This window comes from Rattus norvegicus, chromosome 14 (assembly GCF_036323735.1).
Source record: "Rattus norvegicus strain BN/NHsdMcwi chromosome 14, GRCr8, whole genome shotgun sequence".
Classification (NCBI taxonomy): domain Eukaryota; kingdom Metazoa; phylum Chordata; class Mammalia; order Rodentia; family Muridae; genus Rattus; species Rattus norvegicus.
Window position 1 is genome coordinate 11,121,512 of NC_086032.1, and position 19,751 is coordinate 11,141,262.

The 19,751-nt window shown below is 41.8% G+C and overlaps 1 protein-coding gene across 2 annotated transcripts in view; it reads right to left on the reverse strand.

The window, feature by feature from the left end:
* Positions 1 to 19,751, reverse strand: part of Cfap299 (cilia and flagella associated protein 299) — a 485,668-nt gene that overhangs the window by 30,198 nt on the left and 435,719 nt on the right. The window contains exon 5 of one of the 2 annotated variants that reach the window (XM_039092654.2): positions 12,636 to 12,932. The exons of the other annotated variant lie outside the window; for it this stretch is intronic. Coding sequence (XP_038948582.1) covers positions 12,917 to 12,932 — 16 coding nt within the window. The 3' untranslated portion in view covers positions 12,636 to 12,916. Of the gene's footprint in view, positions 1 to 12,635; positions 12,933 to 19,751 lie in introns of those variants that run through there. 2 annotated transcript variants of the gene reach the window in all.

A 19,751-nucleotide genomic window follows, 5' to 3' on the forward strand; every position in this document is an offset into this window, starting at 1 on the left:
AAGATCTTCCAGTGGTGCCACTGCAAAGTGTCAGGAAAATCCTGGATTACTTCCCAGTTGTAATCAGGGACTGAGAATTGCAAGTTCAACAATGAATGCCAGTACCTAGTTCTATAATAATCGTGTTATGTGGCCATTTATGGTCAAAATACTAGGGCAGAAGGCTTGCTCAGAGCAGAGCCCTGGAGGAGGGTAATGCCAAGACAAGCAGGTGTCAGAGACAGTCAAATGCAGTGACACCCAATAGGCCCATCTAGGTAAGCATCTTGTCCACAGCTGGGGGTACCCTTTTAGGAAGGTTGCATACCCTTTGGGAGGGGGAGCCTTGGTAGTGGAAGTGAAGCATGGTGGGCATAACTTGACTGCTTCTCATCTACCTTCTTCTTTCTGACTCCAGAAGTCATGTGACCAGCTCTCTCAGCTCTAGCTGTCATGCCCCCCATGACATTATGACACTAAAGTACTCTTAAGCATTAAACTACAATAAACTCTTCTTGCTTGAATTGCTTTGCCAGCAGATTCTATCCCAGTAGACGGACACGCTGAGGGTGCCATTTCTCACAATCATTTTCCTGATTCGAGAATGCCTCTAGCAATTTAGAAGAAACTCTGACTTAGAAACTTGGAAGAGCACGCGAAGCAAGATATGTAAACATGCGTGGGTGTATTATAGTTATTACGTACAGACGTTAATATTGAAGTTACAGAAGAGGCTAGATGTATTAGGAGACACTAAAGCTAGGAATGGTCTAGCCCACGATTTTAAGATGCATATTGTAATCTTGCTGATCTTTGCTAATCACTAATGCATATCAGTTTAATCAAACTGGCTCACAAATTCTGCTTTCTTGTGGAAACTATAAATATATTTCTCTCAGAGTAAACCACAGGGGAAAGAAAACAGGGGGTTAATCCCAAAGGAAGGGTCTTGAGGCAATTGTCCCTTTACTGTTAAGAAGGCAGTCCTAGAAAACCCGTTGTCATTTCAGCCCAGGGAGGATGTGGGGTGACCTGTTTTGAAAATTAGGCTCAATTTACTACATGTATTAGAGCAAGGTTTGAAATTTTTAAGATTTGCTTGGTCTGTCAAAGTGAGTGAACATGTGCTTGGCATATTAAATTTAACTTAACTTTCCTTGCTAATGCAGAGTGGTGCGTGCACATTCTCTTTTTGTTCCAAAGCCCCATCTGACTTTGGCTAGATCTTTAGCACGGTATAAATACTGGAGAGTAGCTTCTTATAAGAACAATTGCTTCTGCGAGGCCCACTGGCAGAGTGAGACAGTGCTCTCCCTGTGTAGAGCGCCTACCAATGCACAACATGATCCTGCCAACTGTTAGCTTACATCCAAGGCAGCCATCCTTATAGCGATACCACTGCTCCTCAGCCTCCCACTCTACAGGGACAACTTAGTTCCAATAAAGAGAAATTTGAACCAAAACAGGCTGCTTGGAGGTTTTCTAGTTTCAGGTCCCCCCCCCCCCGGCCCTGTTTTTCCTGCAGGGTGAGAAGAATGTCTTATGTAGAAAGCTGAGGGAAGTGTCCAAGAAGTTACATTGATTCATTCACTCATCCATCCACTTCCTTCTTGCCTGCTGATGTCATAGAGAGGGCACGCATTACACTTTAGCCACAGTGTTAGGTGTTTGTAATCAAATGAGTGATTAAGACGTAGTCACAGTCTTATGAATCCACTGTCTAGCAGGAGTAAAGAGACAGATCAGATAATAAAAGTAACCCCTGGGGTTCAGTGGGGCAGTGGAAGAAGGAAACCTCACCCAGACTGAGGGAAGAGTATCTTTGAAGGAAAAATGCTGGGGCTGGTACCTTAGCCTGGGGAAATGCTGGACTTAGAGATGAAAAAACACATTTTGGAGCAGCGAAGGCACAAGGAATCGGCTGACGAACTGAATGAGACCACTAAGGATGGGAGGCTAATGACTTAGTATCTTCGTAGTAGAAAGTAGAAGCAAGGAGAGCGATTGGATGTAAATCTGGACAGCTGGTTTCAACAATGCTGTCTTCACTCTGAGGCAATGGGAACATCAGAGATTACAGATGTGAAAGCAACAGGACTAGATGCACAGTTTAGCAAGACCAGCCCAGCAGTGGGTAGAGCGCTGATTTAAGGTTCCAAGGCTTGGAAGACAGGCGACTGGCCAATGTAGACACTGGTTTAGTAACTCAGTCTAGATTTTGGGCACATTCTGGGTTATGGTGTTGGAGAAAAAGCTACTTTGGGGCGTAATGAGGCAGCAGTGAAAGAGTTGTTGGTAAGAAGTGTTGTAGAGAACGTTCAGGATTTGGCTTGGATGGATTAGTCAGGAGGTTAGTGGGGATGCTTCTGTCTCTGCCTCTGCTTTCTTTAAAGGGGCAGTTTTCTGAAGGTATAGTACAGAACAAGACTGGGGTGATGAACATACACCAGGGGATATCAACTGTTATATATATATATATATATATATATATATATATATATATATATATATATATATAAAAGTGCCCTGGAGTAACAGTTTTATAGGTCAACCATCATGGAAATAGAGGAGATAAGAAAGGATGGAAATTCATGGGGTCTCCATTGTCAAGTGCAAAGCAAGAAAGAGAAGATGAAAGCATACTAGGCTATGGGGCCACGGTGTAACCACATAACTATCATAAAGAAGACAATGGACAGTGCAGTGGACACAAGCGGATTTAAAATGTAGACTGCCGATAGCTTTAAGACATAGGGGCCATAGAACTTCAGGACTCCAATCCTTCCCTCAGCTGGAAGGCATTCACTTCTGCTCACAGCCTAAATGATACGATGAGGTGATTCCTCCTCTAGGCCCCTGGAAGAGGAGGTAGCCCTCTGCTGAGCTGCCAGACTTCCAAGATGGTGAACTGAGAACTGGCTTACACTAGGTAGGACCTCTGACATACAGCGCTGTGACATGATTAGTGGGTGTCATCTTCAGTGATGGGATGAGTGATGGCTTGTCACTCAGCAACAGACCTAACAAACAGGGTGTAGTGAAGGCTTCTGGATGACTTGAGGGAGGCTGAAGAGAAAGTGAACATTTTAGGGTGGATGGAATGCTGGAAGGGACTGTAGGCTTGGGATTTATTTTGAATATTGAAAGGAATGTGACCTTGGTTTATACTAAGGTTTGGGGAATCAAGAACAGGAGTTATAATTACAATGTAACCTGGGAGAAATAACAAAAGGACAATAAAACAACAGAGGCTGAAGGAGTAAGAATCAATATGGTAAGAAAAACAACCATAGGCCAAGAGAAAAAAGCTAGAAGCTGCACGGCCTTTGACTTCTCGTTGGACAATTCTCCATTTATGTGCACGATATGGAAAATTATCTTTAGAAACTATCCATCTGTTTGAGTTACACAGAGATGAGCCAAGGAAATACACATTGGTTCACTCTGAACCAGAGTTAAACTAGAAGCAGCTGCATTGGCCCTGCGCTGGTGACATGGTAAGACCCGGACAGGGAAGATACAGAGTTAAAACTTCCAGGCCATCTGGCCTTTTGAAACTAGTGGATCTCCTCCCGAAGGTTCCCTTCACTCACGTAAGCAGCTATTCATGGTTTGATATTTATACACGAGGCTGTTGCCTACACTCGTACCATTTTGGAACCTGTTCGCTGTTATGGAGGGAGGGGCATTAAAACTTTTCCTCTGCAATTGATAACTGATTCTTAGCCCTACACATTTTTTTAAACAATGAATCTGCAAGACGCAATCTTATGTTTTGAGTCATAATTTGATGGATATGCTCATAATCAGACAGATAATCTACCATGGCATCCAAGTTTAAAATGTAGTCCATCCTTGACTTTTCTTTCTTTCATCTTGAGTCCTGTTCCCTTGTCAAGTCATACACACTCTGCCACCATCACCTCTCCTATGTCTATATACTTCTTTAGACATAGTATACTAAGAAACCAAATATTACATACTTCCTTAATACTATAAGCTCTCTTAGGACAAAGTCATAGCTCACAAACTCATCAAAACTTGAAGACTATCTCTATAGCCCACTCCTGCCCCACACCCATACCCAGTCTCCCATTTCTCTTTAGCTTTTCCTAGTATATATGTGTGGTTCAAACATTCCCTTCTAGGCTTTGCAATGCCTTTCTACTGTATGTGGCTCTCTTAGCCTGTACTGTCCATTCCACAATATTTTTGCATCAAGTTAAACCCTACTGGGCTGTTTTCAGTAACTGTTCCTCCCTTGTCTATGGATCAGCCATTGTACCAGTCACTGACACTGGTGTGAGTGGTGTGGCCAGACACTCCTCACAGTCTCAGCTTCTCATTCGCTCTTTTCTCTTTCGCCTTCTTTCTATTTTAGCCTCTTATTACATCACTAGGAGCTTAGGCTTAGGACACCATTAGACACATGCACATAAAAACCTGTTTTCCATCTCCTTTGTGTGTTTCATCCATCTCATTGTATGGCACGTGCTCTGACCCTTGAAACAGGAGCTATCTTGAGTGAGTGCTGCAGAAGCGCTGACCTAAGGCTATGCTCAACTCTTTATTGGATACAAAACCCAGCTCAGTTGCTGGTGGGACAGAAGCATGAGATGCTCCACTGAGTGTGAATGGAAGCTGTCATTATAACTGGGTAAAAACCTTGTATTAAAAAAAATACTGTTTTACCCATAAGGAGCTACCTTAAGACACCTTACAACTTCACACTGATGATGAAACTTTAGAGATGAACAGAAAGGAAGGAAGACCAAGAGCATATGGATATTATATGAGCTCTGCAGGAAGCCAAAGGGGCAGTTCCTATGTTTAATGAGTACAATGTATTGTTTTGGGAAGTAATTTGATGATATACATAAAATGCTTAATAAGTATTCACACATTGGACCCCAAAGCAATGGAAATTTTTAAAGAGAAAGATAAAACTTCATAACAGCTAAGCCATTTTTGTCAAGGGTTGTAAGTAAAAGACAAGTAATAAGTGAACATTTATGCATAATACTCTTCATGTATAAGATTCTCTGATACAGTAATTTAAAAAGTTTTAGTGACTTCAACTTTTAAAGCTATGAGAGAACAATTTCAGATAGGTCACAGAGTTTAAAATAATAGCAATAAATGATTTTAATGAGCATTAATTTTGCTAATTATTAAAGAATCTCAAATAAAATGATTATGTCCTTTAAACTTAGAGATTATAAAAAAGATTATACATTCCACTAGTTTGAATGCAGTTGAGTCTTTTATCAGTAGTTTATGTGATGGTTTATATGCATGTATTAATGTATATATGTATGTATGTATGTATATATGTGTATGTATGTGTTCATGTGTGTTTGTACGTGTTCACATCTGTGCAGGTATATCTTGGCCACAGGTCAGCATCCTCACCTTGTTTTTTGAGACAAGGTCTCTTACCTAATTTGGCATGAAACAATGTGTCTCGAAGGCTGGTAGTGAGTTCCCAGGATCCCCCTGTATTTACCTTCCTAGCACTGGGGTCAGAGTTGCCATTATGCCTAGCTCTTACTTGGGCATAAGAATCTGAACCTAGGCCCTCCTGCTTGCATGACAGGTGTGTTACTAAGTGAGATATCTTCTTAGCCCACTCTCTGTGTTTAAAAGCAATTTAGTACTGGGTTTAGCAAGCTATCTAAGTCTTTATATAACAATTTCACTTCTAAGAATTACAAAGATATACGCACATGAACAATTACCATGGGACAAGGTCCCACTACTGTCTCTTCTCTCGACAGCACAGTTCCTGACTGTACTCTAAACTCTTACCCCCATACTCACAGTTAAGTGTGGCTCTCAACTCTCATCCAAGAAGCTTCTTTTGGCATTAAAGCAAGCTACAACAGGTCAAATGCAGAGAACACTTGACCATGGGGTGCACAGCCCCAGGTGGTCAAGTCTACAACACAATTCCTATACTTAAGGGTCAAGGCTCACCATGGAAGAGAGAATGAGCAGAACTTAAGAGCCCAGTGACCAGGATCTCTGCTGAGATAAAGTCAGCATTAAATCTCAGCAATATGAGTGCCTCAAGGTCTGACAAATGACAATACCACTTGACAAGTCAGCACAGATGGTTGTGAGTGAACTGAAGTCTTAGCTCAAGAAGTCCTTTCAAGGCTAAGCCTGCAGTCAGCAAGAAGACCCCCTGGAGCTAGGAGTTTGCTCCTTGGAGAAAACTGTGCAAATGCAGACGTTCTACAGTTCATGCCTTCAGACAGAAAGCTGACTATTGATCACACAGAATACCTTAGATCTAATGTCCCTGTCCTGGTGAATGTAATTTCACCCAGATAGATGTGGAAGTAAATATACATATATACATACATGTACAAATTTTATGTGTCTGTGTATGTTTTTCTGTGTGTGTATGCCCAAAGATGTTATTTATAGTACCTTAAGATAATTATAAAACTTTTTATATCTTGTTTATATCCTGAGCATTTCAGTCCTTTTAATGTTTGAAGATGTTGAGTTGGGACAGCAGGAATGAGTCAATGTTTTCTTTTATTCTTCATAGTCTCCTGTGGTTACCATAGTTTCCTAAAGATTCAGGACTCTCAGTAAACAGAGCTGTCATCAGCTGTATAGAAAACTCAGCCAGAGATGTTTCAGAGGAAGAGCAAGGGCATGACTACAGCCGCGTGCAGTTCGAAGGGTCTGTGGAAGGCGAAGACCACAGTGGGCACTTGGGCACGTGCATTAGTCTGGGGCATCGTTTTCAATCCAGAAAACATGATTCACTTTAATTAAAGAAAACAGAAACTTGTTTTCTCATGTCTTGATATATCTATCTAAATTTGAAATGCTTTGTAAGTTTATATTTAAAAAACCTTAAAGTATAAATGGTGGATATTTCAGCATCCTTTAAGTTTTTCTTAGTCAGTAAGGACTGGTATGACCTCCCTCTGTAAGCAGTGAGCAGTGAGTTATTTCTCTCTCTCTTTTAGTGCATGTGTGTGTGTGTGTGTGTGTGTGTGTGTGTGTGTGTGTGTTTGTGTGTGTGTGTGCATGCCTGACTTCTGTGGATGCTGAAGATCTGAACTCAGGTCCTCATGTTTGCACAGCAAGTGTCCTTAGCATGTGAGCTCTATGTAGTCCCCTATGGCATCAGCTTTCAGAACAGTATATAACCATACTCGTGATCTTTAGTTATAATAAAAATAACTTATACTGTCGCTTAAATACATGTTTCCTTACCTTTACAAATTTTAATTTGCAAGTAAAAGTTTAATTGTTTCTGTCCAGCTGTACATCTTAGAAAACTATGCAGAATTCATATATGTACGAATTGAAAACATGGCTATTCTTCACAAACAATGAGTGGGGCATTGCATCAGAAAGAAGAACAGCAACACTGATCTCATATGCATGACTCCATGGCATGTCCCCAAACCAAGCCAGGGATCTTCCTCTGATGCAGCTACCTGAGTGTCCCATGTCACTTTACATGATGCTTGGTCCTGGTTATTGAGAAACGTTGGTCTTAATTTAGCGTCTTCCCCATCCTCCCACTTCTGCCTGCTCACCAACTTAACACTGATATAAATCGCTCACATTGGCCTCTGGTTGCCTTGTCTGCTGCACTGCCCTGATCTAGCCCCAGTAGCAGTGTTTATTTGTCTCCTTGCCTCCTGATTTCAATCTGTTGGACCCACCTTGCACACAGCCCTCAGGGATGTTTCTCACATATAAATTCAGCCATCTTACTCCTCGGTACAAATCCCTTTCAGTGACTCACGGCCACCTATAGCATGCATTCCAGGCTCATCCTTTAGCTTACATGGCCTTTCCTGTCTTCTTGCTCCAGGTTTGAAATTTATGCTGTAGCATCCCCAAATTGCCAATAATTTCCCTTTTATGAAGCATGCTGTTTTTCAGGTTTATGTTGTTGTTTGTGCTGCTCCTTCTGCCTAAACACCACACCCCTGTCTTCTGTGCCTGGAAATGTCTATACATTCTTTAGAAATTAGCTTGGCTAATCTAGGAAGTCTGGCCTATCCCCACAGCAGTTCCATGTTCTTCTTGACACTTGGAAACAACCTGACTATGTCTATCACATTGGCTCTTCCAATCAGCTTCAAATTGTCTAAGCATTACTTTTTTCAAAACAATGTTCTCCTTAAGGGAGGGAGCCACCTCTTAGTTCTTGTGATTCAGATCACTTAATACTAGGCTCAAGACACAGCACAGTCGTGACTAAGAATTAAACAAGACATAAATCTGTGTAGGAGGGAAGAAATCCCTACCTGTTCCCCTTAAACCTTTGAGAGACTAAGAATGTGATAATCAGAGCTTGGCAAGGTGGAGCAGGCCTGTCATCACAGTCCTCTGAACCTACTGGCAGGAAGATACAAGAGTTCAAGGCCTGCCTGGTCTATGTGTGTTATGGTAAGACTTTGTCTCAGTAAAATAAATAAAATAAAATGGCTGAGGTATGTATAAGTAGTGAACTAAATATCTAGCATTTAAAAGGCCTGGGGCCTTATTCTGAGAGAGAGAGAGAGAGAGAGAGAGAGAGAGAGAGAGAGAGAGAGAGAGAGAGAGGAGAGAAGAGAGAACATGGGAGGGAGAGATATGAAAATTTAATAAGCAGATAACCAGGCTAGTTTTTGGGGCTGGTTCTTGTCTTTGTCAAATAATAAAGGAAAAACGTCTTTACAGAAATTAAGACCTCAAGAGAATACATGGACTTTAACCAGCTATAAAATGATTCTTGGTTTATAAAGAATAGACTAACAGTCAGATTAACTTAAGAAATGTTCACGGGTTGGGGATTTAGCTCAGTGGTAGAGCGCTTGCCTAGCAAGCGCAAGGCCCTGGGTTCGGTGCTCAGTTCCGGGGGGGAAAAAAAAAGAAATGTTCACTTTTCATAAGGGCTATTAAGTAACCATCAGTAGGAAATTATTTTCATGTAGTGAATTTGGTTCCATATCAGGGGCAATATAAAATCAGTCATAACCAAACATGGAGCTCTCCGCCCATGCTTTAACTCATCTAAAGCTTTTTGTCCACATTCCCCCTCCTCATCTATGTCCCTTCATGGTAGTGGTAACTAATCAAAGCTCACTCCTTCTGGCCATAAAGTTATCTTCATTCAGGGAACGTGTGGATTTCCCTTTAGAAGAATCAAAAGAAACTGGAGGTTGAGCCATTTTTACTTTGTATCAGAAGGTGCCTAGCTGGAGCACGGGACATGTCAAGGGACTCAGTGGGAGAAATAGAATTGGAAAAAGGATAGAAATAAGAGAGTGAAAACTCACACAGTGTAGCCTAGAAGACCCAGGGGACCGACAGTTGATGTCTGGAGTGAGCGCTTCTGAAGGACTGAGCCCCTTCTGTGATATGAAAAGGAGGTGAGACGAGCCGACACATGCCCTGCCCCACATCATACCAGCCCCATGCTTTATTTACCTTGAGCTTCAATGTTCAGTTTGACTCATTTCAGAAAGACTCCTATGTTGAGGAGGACCTGACATTTACTCAGTGAAGGGAAGGCAGGGAACTCCAATTCTGAATGACAAACTGGAAGTGCGATTGCACGTCCATCTGATGGCTATGCCCAAGCTCCATTACTCCTATTTGTTGGGAAAGAATTTGAACTAGAGTTTCTTTCCTTGTCTCTTAAATTTGAAAGGGGACACAGGAAGAGTAGCAGTAACTCCAGTGGGAAAGTGGCATTCTGCATAAAAGAGGTTTAATTAGTCCACATTTTTACAAGCAGTTAAAATGAGATGTCAGGTTCTATAAACATAGGCTATTTTTGAGATGTATATTGTAGAGTTACATAGGGTAGTCCTGTAAGTTCTCATGTCTGAGGGCATACCCAAACCTTGTCTGTGCAAAGGATTTGAGGTATGTATCCAGACACTTGGGTTCTGACAAGAACTATGACTGTGCCTTTTGGTATGTTCTCTGTGGTGCTAACAATAATCCACAATAATCGTATTTAATGTAAAACTGGAATTAACAGACATGTAACAGACCTTACTTGAACAGAGTCAATGTCTGACTCTATGTGAGGCAGATAAATCTGGACTAAGACAAGAGAAAATGATGTTCATCTCATTATAAAATGATCCAGACATATTGAATGTGTGAGTCATGGACTTAGAAGAAAAACAGATTCTTCTGTAGCCTGGAAAGTGAGGGAGCCATTTAAGCTCAAGTAATGGATAATTCAATGTTACCTGAGGATCTCAAACTAAGAGTTGAAAATGGAAAACATTAAAATAGCCTGAAACTATAATAGAAAATTCCATCAACTGGAATTATAATGTGCAGATGACTGCATTTCTGCTGTAGACATGATTGTGACCAGAGGCTACATTCTTGAACTTCGTGTACCACATTTGTCCAATAAGTTGAATTAAAGAGTTGCATGGTAATTCAACATGGTTATTAAAACATATGGAGGCTAAAATACTGATATAATGTGTTGGATTATAACCTGAATTGTGGGATCTGGAAATCATTCTAAGTAGGAATATTCAGTTTTGTAATTTGCCCAACTTGTAGCCTGCTTTAGAACCACTATTAAGAACTAAATGTATATTTACTGAAATAGTAACCAGAAAATTAATTCAAGTTCTCAGTATTGTGGGTTCAGCACCAAACTTTGGAAAATACCGACAGTTGCTGGATTTTCCTCATGAAGGTTAGAGCTAGACATGCTGTTCTGCGGGGGCATCTTTCCTTGCCCTATTCAGGAAAGAAAGGGGTCTTGTTATTTCTGGACATCTCAGCTCCTGTCCCAACCTATAGAACTTAAGTTTAGCTTCTCCACAGGTGAATCCGGACAGCAGAGAACAGCATGGCTGTTCTTCATAAGTAAAAAGTAGGGCTGTCCGCATTACCCAGTTAGCTGGCCCCTGGGTATGCACTCGGAGAAAAGGAACTCAGGGAAGCGATGCCTGTCTGCCCTTGGGTGCTACCCACAAGAGCAAAGGTGGGGAATTAGCCTAATGGCTCATCACCAGATATGCAAATGAGGAAAGTATGGCACATAGGCACAATGGAACACACAACCATAAACAATAAAACCCTAAAACAACCGGGGAGTGGCATGTTAGAGAAATAGCGCAGCACAGAAAGAGAAGTCTCACACCTTCTCCATCCTGTGTGTGGTATAAAAGCAAAATCACCCTGAAGAGAGAACACTGATCTCTAGGGACTGGGCTGGGCACTGGCGATGAGCAGGAGAAGGGTTGATGGGCATGAGGGTGCTCCCTAAATATACACATGGAGAACCACTGTGAACTCCACCACCATGGAAAATCAATGTGTTTTCATACAATTTGAAAAGAAAAACAGAAAACTAGTTCCCTGGACTCAAATTTTCCCTGATACGGACAGCATCTGCTACTGAGGAGGCCAACGTCAATGCCGGTGTCAATGCCGCCTCCCACACGCACTTCTGTCTTTATCCACTGGGGCTTGGATTGTGCACACTGCGTCTGAGCTTACCAGTGGGGTTGGAGAACGGTTGTTATTGGCAACAAAGATTACATCATTCAAAATAGTTTAAAGTGCTGGTAGTGTAGCTCAGTGGGTGCCAAGTCTGATGATCTGAATTCAACTCCTATGACCCACATAATGGAGGGAAAGAATTGCCTCCTGCAAGTTGTCTTCTGACTCCCCTCACAAATACCCAGCATACCACATTCTATATGCACACACAAAATGATAATAATAATGATAAACTGAGTTAAAATATAAAACGTATATAAATCACTGTATCACATTACAAATAAAAGATAGTTACCATTTTAAGAGATTGCACACACACACACATACACTCAAAGTATAAAATTATATAAATAATATAAATAATACTCTTGAGAAAATATAATATGTGTTTCTAGTAGCCACCTTACAAACTCTGGAATTAAAATAAGATTTGAAACATTTGAAATTAGAAAAATTGTGGGGTTGGTAATTAATATCTCTACATAACCAGCTATTTTAAACCAGGATGTATTTATTTGTTACCTTTTCCCCGTTGGTTGATGTTGGGGGGAAAAAATCCACTTTGTTGTTATTTGTAGCCATGGAAACTAGAAGTTTATCTCATAATCATAGTCAAGGCATGTAGTAACAAAAAAGATATAAGCAAAATGCTTGTTTTCAATGTGTTGTGAAATCAACTGAATCTTTGCCGGCCAATTGGAGTTTAACCAGGGTTACAGCTGCATCGTGAATAGAATAGAAAACCAAGATAGCATACGATACCGGCAGGGTGAGTAAACCAGCGAAACCATGCTTGGCTGGCATCGAGTGTCTTAAGAGGATTTCGAGGTGCTCACAAAGGAGCCGAGCTAACAGAGCTGCAAGCAGCAGTGAACAGAATGTTAAGGAATTTGTTCCAGTTCGGGGCCAGTAACTGGGAAGGCTATTGCTTCCTTTCAGACCAGCGACGTTCACATCTGCCCAGCAAGGCAAGCAAAGCAGCGGCCGCTCTCTCACACGCCCTAGAACGTCCATGTATGCCTTCGTCTTACGATTAATTTTGAGCAGTATCATTAAATAGTTTTCGGCAAACTGCAGAGAATAAAGGAGAGAGAGATGTAGTCGGCAGCTGGCGGGTCAATAAAACGAACAGAAATAACAATCTGCTGTGCTTTGGGGGCATGTTTCTGCTTTATGAAAACTTTCCTCAGAACACAAAAGGCTCAGATACTTTGGGGAAAGCGGCATGGAGAGGAAATGAAAGCCTTGGTCTGGCAGCGTCCGGGGTGACTGGTGAGCTATTTGGAGGCTGTGCATCTGAAGAGTAGCCAAGGCTCTGGTACAGAATATGGTCTGGAGTGCCCTCAAGCACAACAGTTCGGGGAGGCGTCGATGCTTATGTAAGGAGCGGCACGGAAGAGCCGCCTCCTTTGCATTGCTCTGATATTTCTCAGTCCTTTCTCCATCTGGAAACCAAAATACACGTAAAACAGAAAGTAGAAAATGTCCTTACTTGCTTTTCCTTTATTGGAGTCTGATAGACTCGAGGCTGGTATTTGAAACCCAGATAAATTCAGTCTCATTGATCCTGTGTTTCCCTAGGATTTAAATCTCCCTGCCCAAGTCTGTTATCTGTGAAACACTGGGTTATCTTCCGGCCAGGAGACATGGATGTGCCTTCTGCATCGTAGAACTCAAATCGAACTTATCATTTATTTGGAAGTAAGCTTAATTTCCTCTCCACTGCTTTTGCAATCCCCAACCTAGGAATCCTGGTGTCTTCTTATATTTTTCCTCTCCACCTCCAGTATCATCCTAGCCAGCCTGCCAACATATTTTTCCCTCCCAATATCATCCATAATGATTTTACCCTCTTCCTCCAGCTAGCTTTAGACTTCCCCTAAAGGGTAACTTCTAGATTGCTTCATCAAAGTCTTGGTTGACCGCTTCTTTCTAGATTATTTTTTTTGAATATGTCCAATAAATTACTGTGCTTCAGATTTTATTTGTGTATTCAATCGCACACCTTCTTAGTAGTTAATACTTCTGTCCGTACTCATGAATCAGATTGTAACACTGCAGTTTTTTTGGCTTCTAAAGTCTTTTATAACTTATGCCACTTATGCAATCCCAGAAAACCTATTTCCTTTTCATTTATGGTTCTCTGGAATGCACTATGACTAAACTCAAAGGAAGACTTACAGGCACTTGCACAGGGTGAATAATAGTTCAAGTTTCCACCAGCCAATCACAAAGACCTCACCATACATGGGCTACTGGGGAAAGGAAGGAACAAGCTTGGCCTACACTGAAGGCTGCTTTGGACTCGCTTAACATAGCATTAAGAAGTGTCAGCGGGACTTGACTCGGTTAACTGCCTTTTAGTACAAAGATCCCTCCAAATTCTCTAAGAGGACTCGTTACCAAGTAGAAATGATATACGGTCTATAGTGCATCCAGCAAATGCCCCACACAAAGAACAACAGATATGTACCTGGAAGAAACCACTAATTACTGCATATCCATAAGATGCACATTGGCTGTTTACCACGTGCCTGCTGTTCTTAGTGCCTTGCCATCTGTGTCTATTTTATTAATATACCGAAAGGTATACCCTTAAAGAGATAGCCTAGCAGCCATGAAAATATCAAATGAAATGTGAAAGAAGAAATTTAGCACCTGAAATAAAAATATCTATTTGTTGGGTTAGGCATTACGGAAAGAGAAATGTCAGTGAACCCGGATGCATGTAAATAGAAACAATTACAGAAGGGGAGGAGTGTCGGAATGAGCTGACGCGTGTGCAATGGGTGTCCAGAAGCAGAGTAAACTGAGGCATGTGCACCGGTGTGTGTGTGTGGGGGGGGCGTCCTAGAACCAGAACTGTGAAAAGGATCCAAAGTTTGTTCATTGAAAATACAGAACATCTGCGAGAGCTCAGCCACACGGAGCGAGCATGAAAGAGAAACAGCAGTACACCGTCTACAGACTGCAAAGTGAGGAGGGGATGTTGTGGGCGACTCTGCTTTAGAAATCAATGAGTTTGACAAGCTGTCAAACTCACTGAAGGATACAGTCTGCTAAAGGTAGGAGCGGATGAGACAGCTGGATGGGGTCTGCAGCTAAGCGCACTGGAAGACACACGCTGTCACTTATTTTAAAAGTGGATTATGAATCAACAGTAATACCTCACTGCACTATGGTTCTCAGTCGGTCAGGCTCACCTCAGAGAGATTTCTAGCAGCATCTGTGTGTGGCATTACTGTTACTAACACTTAGTGGTCTCAAGTGCAGGATGTGTCTAAGCATAGTGCAAAACTGAGACACACACAGACTGGACCAAACTGTCATTCAGAGTGAGGCTGAGGTTAAGAAATCCGAACCACCAGCCAAAGAGGATGAGGGGCTGGACCTGGTTCCACCCAACGTTTAGAGCACATTTACAGCTTTGTCTTCATGTGGGTCCCTAACTATTCAGTGAGCACTGTCTCTGACTCTGTTTCCTGCCTTTGGATTCTCTTCCCCCTATTTGGACTGCCTGGTTGGGCCTCAGTGGGAGAGGATGTGCTTAGTCCTGCTGGAACTTGATGTCCTAGGATGGGGTGGTACCCATGGGGGCTTCCCTTTCTATGAGAAGAAGGGGAGGTAATGGGGGGAAGGATTTTTAAGGGTGGGACTGGGAGGACAGAAGGGAGGGGAGCTGAGGTTGGGATGTAATGTGAATAAAAATTATGAAAAGAAAAAATCTCTCACATGCATTCTTACTCTCTCTCTTTTACACACACACACACACACACACACACACACACACACACACACACAGACACACATGTGCCCACACACAAATGAATAGAATAGCTAAAATTAAAATGACTTGCCGAACCAATGAGGAACAGATACTCAGATATTGGTGCTGGGATAGAAAATGCTTCAGAATCTTTGGAAAACATTGAGTAGTTCTTTCTTTCTTAAACATGGGCTTATATCCAGTAATCCTACTGATAGATATTGGTCTGAGAACAATGAAAATGCATGTCCACGCAAAGACTTTTGTGTATTTTCCTGGCCATTCTGCTAGTGTTTGACATAAACTGTGAATAATTTGAGTGTTTATTATTGACAAGTGAATTAGTAAGCAGACCATAGTGCGTGCATACAATGGAATTCTACTCAGCAATCAGAAAGAATATTGCCAGTAGGCACGCGGGCATTGACAGATCAGTACTCAAAAGCATTGGTTTCATTGAAAGAAACCATTCCCTGAAGACTCCATATTGTTCAGCTCCACTTACATGAAATTTAAGAAAAACATACACCACAATATTAAACAGTAAATCAACAGTGCCAGGGTAGGTGTGTGCCTGTGCAAAGAAAAAACAGAGGCATATCTTTTTTGTTTCGTTTTTAATTAACTTCTTTTCAGACAATGTATTTTGATGACCATGTCTTATGGTTCATCTCCTCAGCCCGATTCATATCAGGTATGCTGATTTCACAGCTCACTAAAAAGTCTAAAGTCTAGATAGGACTTTAGATTTTTCTATAATATTATGATCTTTCTTGATTCTTTTAAAATTTAATTTCTTTCTTTCTCTCTTTCTTTCTTTCTCTCTTTCTTTCTTTCTTTCTTTCTTCCTTTCTTTCTTTTTTTACTTATTCACTTAACATCCTGCTCACTGCCCCCTCCCCGTAACCTCTTCCCATAATCCTTGTCCCATCCACCCTCCCCTTCACCTCTGGGCAGGTGAGGGTCCCCCCTGGGTATCCCCCATCCTGGCACTTCAAGTCAAATGTGGTGTATCTTAAGACATAACGAAAGTGCTCTAGATGGTGACGACGGGCATTTCCATGAGTGTCTATATCTGCTGATCATCCTTAGAATAAACCCATTACAAATATATAAAAGGAAACACAAATGACAAATTAGGGGACTCGTTCTGAACCACCCGGCCTCTGTCCAGAGCCTCCGACAGGACAGCTGTGGTGTGCTTCTCCCTACGCATTACATTTGAAAACGCGGAACTTACTTCTCAGCCTGATGGAATGTGGGTGACCCCAGCCTGCAGCTTCCACAGTGCACTATGGCACAGTAAATACAGCTGGTCCCCAGACCAGGGAGAATGTCCAGAGTGTCTGTGATGGTCTGCTCTCTTTCCCGTTTCCGCTCCATGTGCCTCGTGTGGAATATTTACACTTCCTACTTTTCTATTGGGAATCGTTCCATTAAGTCTCCTACCTTTCCCTCTGGCTCACCATCAAGTCTTCCTATTTCCTCTGAGAACCCTTGCTTTAAAAGTCCCCTTTCAGCCCCGTCTTTAGGGCAATAGTGTCCTTAGACCAAAGGAAAGTGCGCATCTTTAGAGAATACTTGGGATGCCTCTGTAGGGATTTCCTAAGTACCCCGAGTGGTCCATAGAGCACGGCTTTCTGTCAGTGCTATTTGGATAAGACAAGACTGGACAACCCCTCTACCCCTGACATTACCTTCTCAAGTCCGAGTGCTTGTTTTTCTTCTTCCCGTCACTCTTGCCTATGCACCCCACCAAAAAAGGCCAGAGTTCCTCAGGATCTGGAGCTTGAGCTCATATTCCAGAAGGGCTATGGAAGTCTTGCTTCCATTGGCTAGGACAGTATTTCTCCCAGAAAACTATAGGAGCCTGTGCTGCCAAAAAGAGGCTGGAGGTTGATCTGAAGCATTTTTTTTACTTGTTTGAGACCAAGATTGCAAGTTTATAATTCCAGATTACTATTGATGTTTGGACTTGAGTCACATATCTGGACCAGGCCATCAACTCTTGCCTGCTTTCAGCCCTACTAAGAGCTACAAGTCTACCCCATAAAAGAATGGTGGTCACCTTCTCCACACATATACATAGTCTTTGCCTTGCCACACAAACTGGACCTTGTTAGGTGGTAAGAGGGTGCATATGCTAACATGGTATCCCAGGGGTACAGGGCTGGGACCTCACCTTCCACTCCGTCCATAGGTCCCCTGTCTGCCCTTCTGGTGTAACATGGACAGCAGGGGATGGTGAATATCTGATGGCGACATAGGCCTCAGATGCAGCTTACGGGCCATTTCTAGAGGAGTTAGGGTAAGAAGATAGACACTGTTTTATGTTCCCTTAGCATATTCCCCCGTACTTAGATTTCCTTCAGATGCTAACATATGACTAGGTTTGTCTGCTTTTGTCTGAGACACTGAAAAGCCCAAAGAATATGCAACCTTCTCAATGGATCAAACATTTCATTTAGCAAACCAAGTGAGTGCTTTCTAAGTATTCACCTTAGAGAACTATAATGGTTACTTCTAAGAAGGAGCTGCTATGTATTCTTTAGGTATAAGGTCAGCATCTGTAGGCTCTCTCTCTCTCTCTCTCTCTCTCTCTCTCTCTCTCTCTCTCTGTGTGTGTATACACTTTGGCAGTAATTTCAAATTTTGCTTCTGAAACTGATTTCTAAGTCAAAGGCCAAGCCATCCTTTCTCATGGTATATTAAGAAGTAAACAGACACACATATTTCAGAACAACTTCCCCTTTCTTTTTTGTAACTCACTTTCCCTCCCACAAGTGCTTCTTAGAATGCTGGTCTGAACCTGACAGAAGCGATTCCTTTCTCTGGTATGTGGTATGGCTTTCAGAGGTCCATGTGATGGATGGGCTTTAGCAGGACATGAAAGTTACCATGAAATTTATGGAGTTGACCAGGATTTTATTGGAGCCAGATTTTTCCTAATAACTTAAGCCTGACATTAATTTCGATGACGAACACATTCAATTTAAATTTCCTTTTAGCATACAGACAAATTAATAGAAGAAATCATGTTAAAAAATAAACCCATCTCCATTTGGAAGAGATACCTGGTTCTAAATCTATCAAAACCTTGTGTTTGTAATAAAAGCTGGCTTTATACTTTTTTTTACTTTCTTGATCAATGATGTCACCTAAAGACTTAATAACTGCTCATTTAGGAAACAGATGAAATCGATGCTATTAATGAGTCCTCACATGTGAACTTAGCTGATCACAATGAGAGGAGCGTATGGTTAGGAAAAGGGAGGAGAGGGAAACGTGTAAAATCCCAGGACAAGAACGCTGAAAAGTGAGTAAGTCAAATATAAGAGAATGAGCTCATTTCACTGTAAGGATGCGAGGCCCCTAGAATTCATTTGCCGAAGTCTTATGAAGATCAAACCAAATACAATTAATAAGAGAAATTAAGTAGTGGGAAATAGCCCGTGTACGATCAGTGAGATAGATCTGAATTGTTATTCGTGACCAATACTGTAGATATTTGAGTAACAGATTACAGGTTTTGTATTGTTAAACTTGAGAGAAAGGTGAGATATAATAAAATGGCCTGTTTGTACCACAGAAGACAAAGCTTCGACCCAGCCAGACTTTCCCAAGGCATGGTGACCCAAGCTCCTTGGGACCATTCTATTGGTAAAACCCGGGGTGCGTCATGGACGTTGACTGACACACTTACTCTCACATCTCTCTCTCACGTCTCTGATGCATGTAATCTGTAGGATTTATCACTACCTGAAATCAAGCTGCCATTCCACAGACGTGTGGTGAACCCCAACACGACAGTTCACTCTGCATTTTCCAACTTAACGAGTATCTCAGATCATGGGGGAGATCAGAAGAGGAATTATCGAGGGCAGAGAAATTCAATCTCTGAGGAAAAAGGCACTTTAGATTCTCTGAGCTTGAGCGACGTTTGAAATCACTTCACATCAGTCTATAAATCGTAAGATAAAAGTGTGATGGCCTTAAGGAATGCCAATGGGCACTGAGATGAAGGAGTCCTCCAGTGCGGCAACCAGGTTTGGGAAGAAGTCCTCAGGATCCTGCCAGGTCTCTGGAGGAGGACTCAATGCATTTCTCACAGCACTCTTGGCCAGGGAAAGTCACAGTAAAATCATTGTCAGGTTTTCTTAAAACACCAAGAATATTGTTGCTAATTATTGACAATTATAATCCCTAGTGTTACTTATTTATTTTAAAAAATGGTCCAAGGAGCTGGAAAGAATGCTTAGAAATTTTGAGTGCTTACTGATTCTGCAAAGGGCAAGTTCAATTCCCAGCCATGTTAGTGGCTCATAACTATGTGTGATTTCAGCACCAGAGGCTCTGACAACCTATTCTGGTATCAACAGGCACATACATGTATGTGAACACACAGACACAGACAGACAGACAGACACAGACAGACACACACGTAAATATAAAAGTAAGTTAAATCGAAAAGAAACACCAGTGTTTTAAGGAGGAGTAG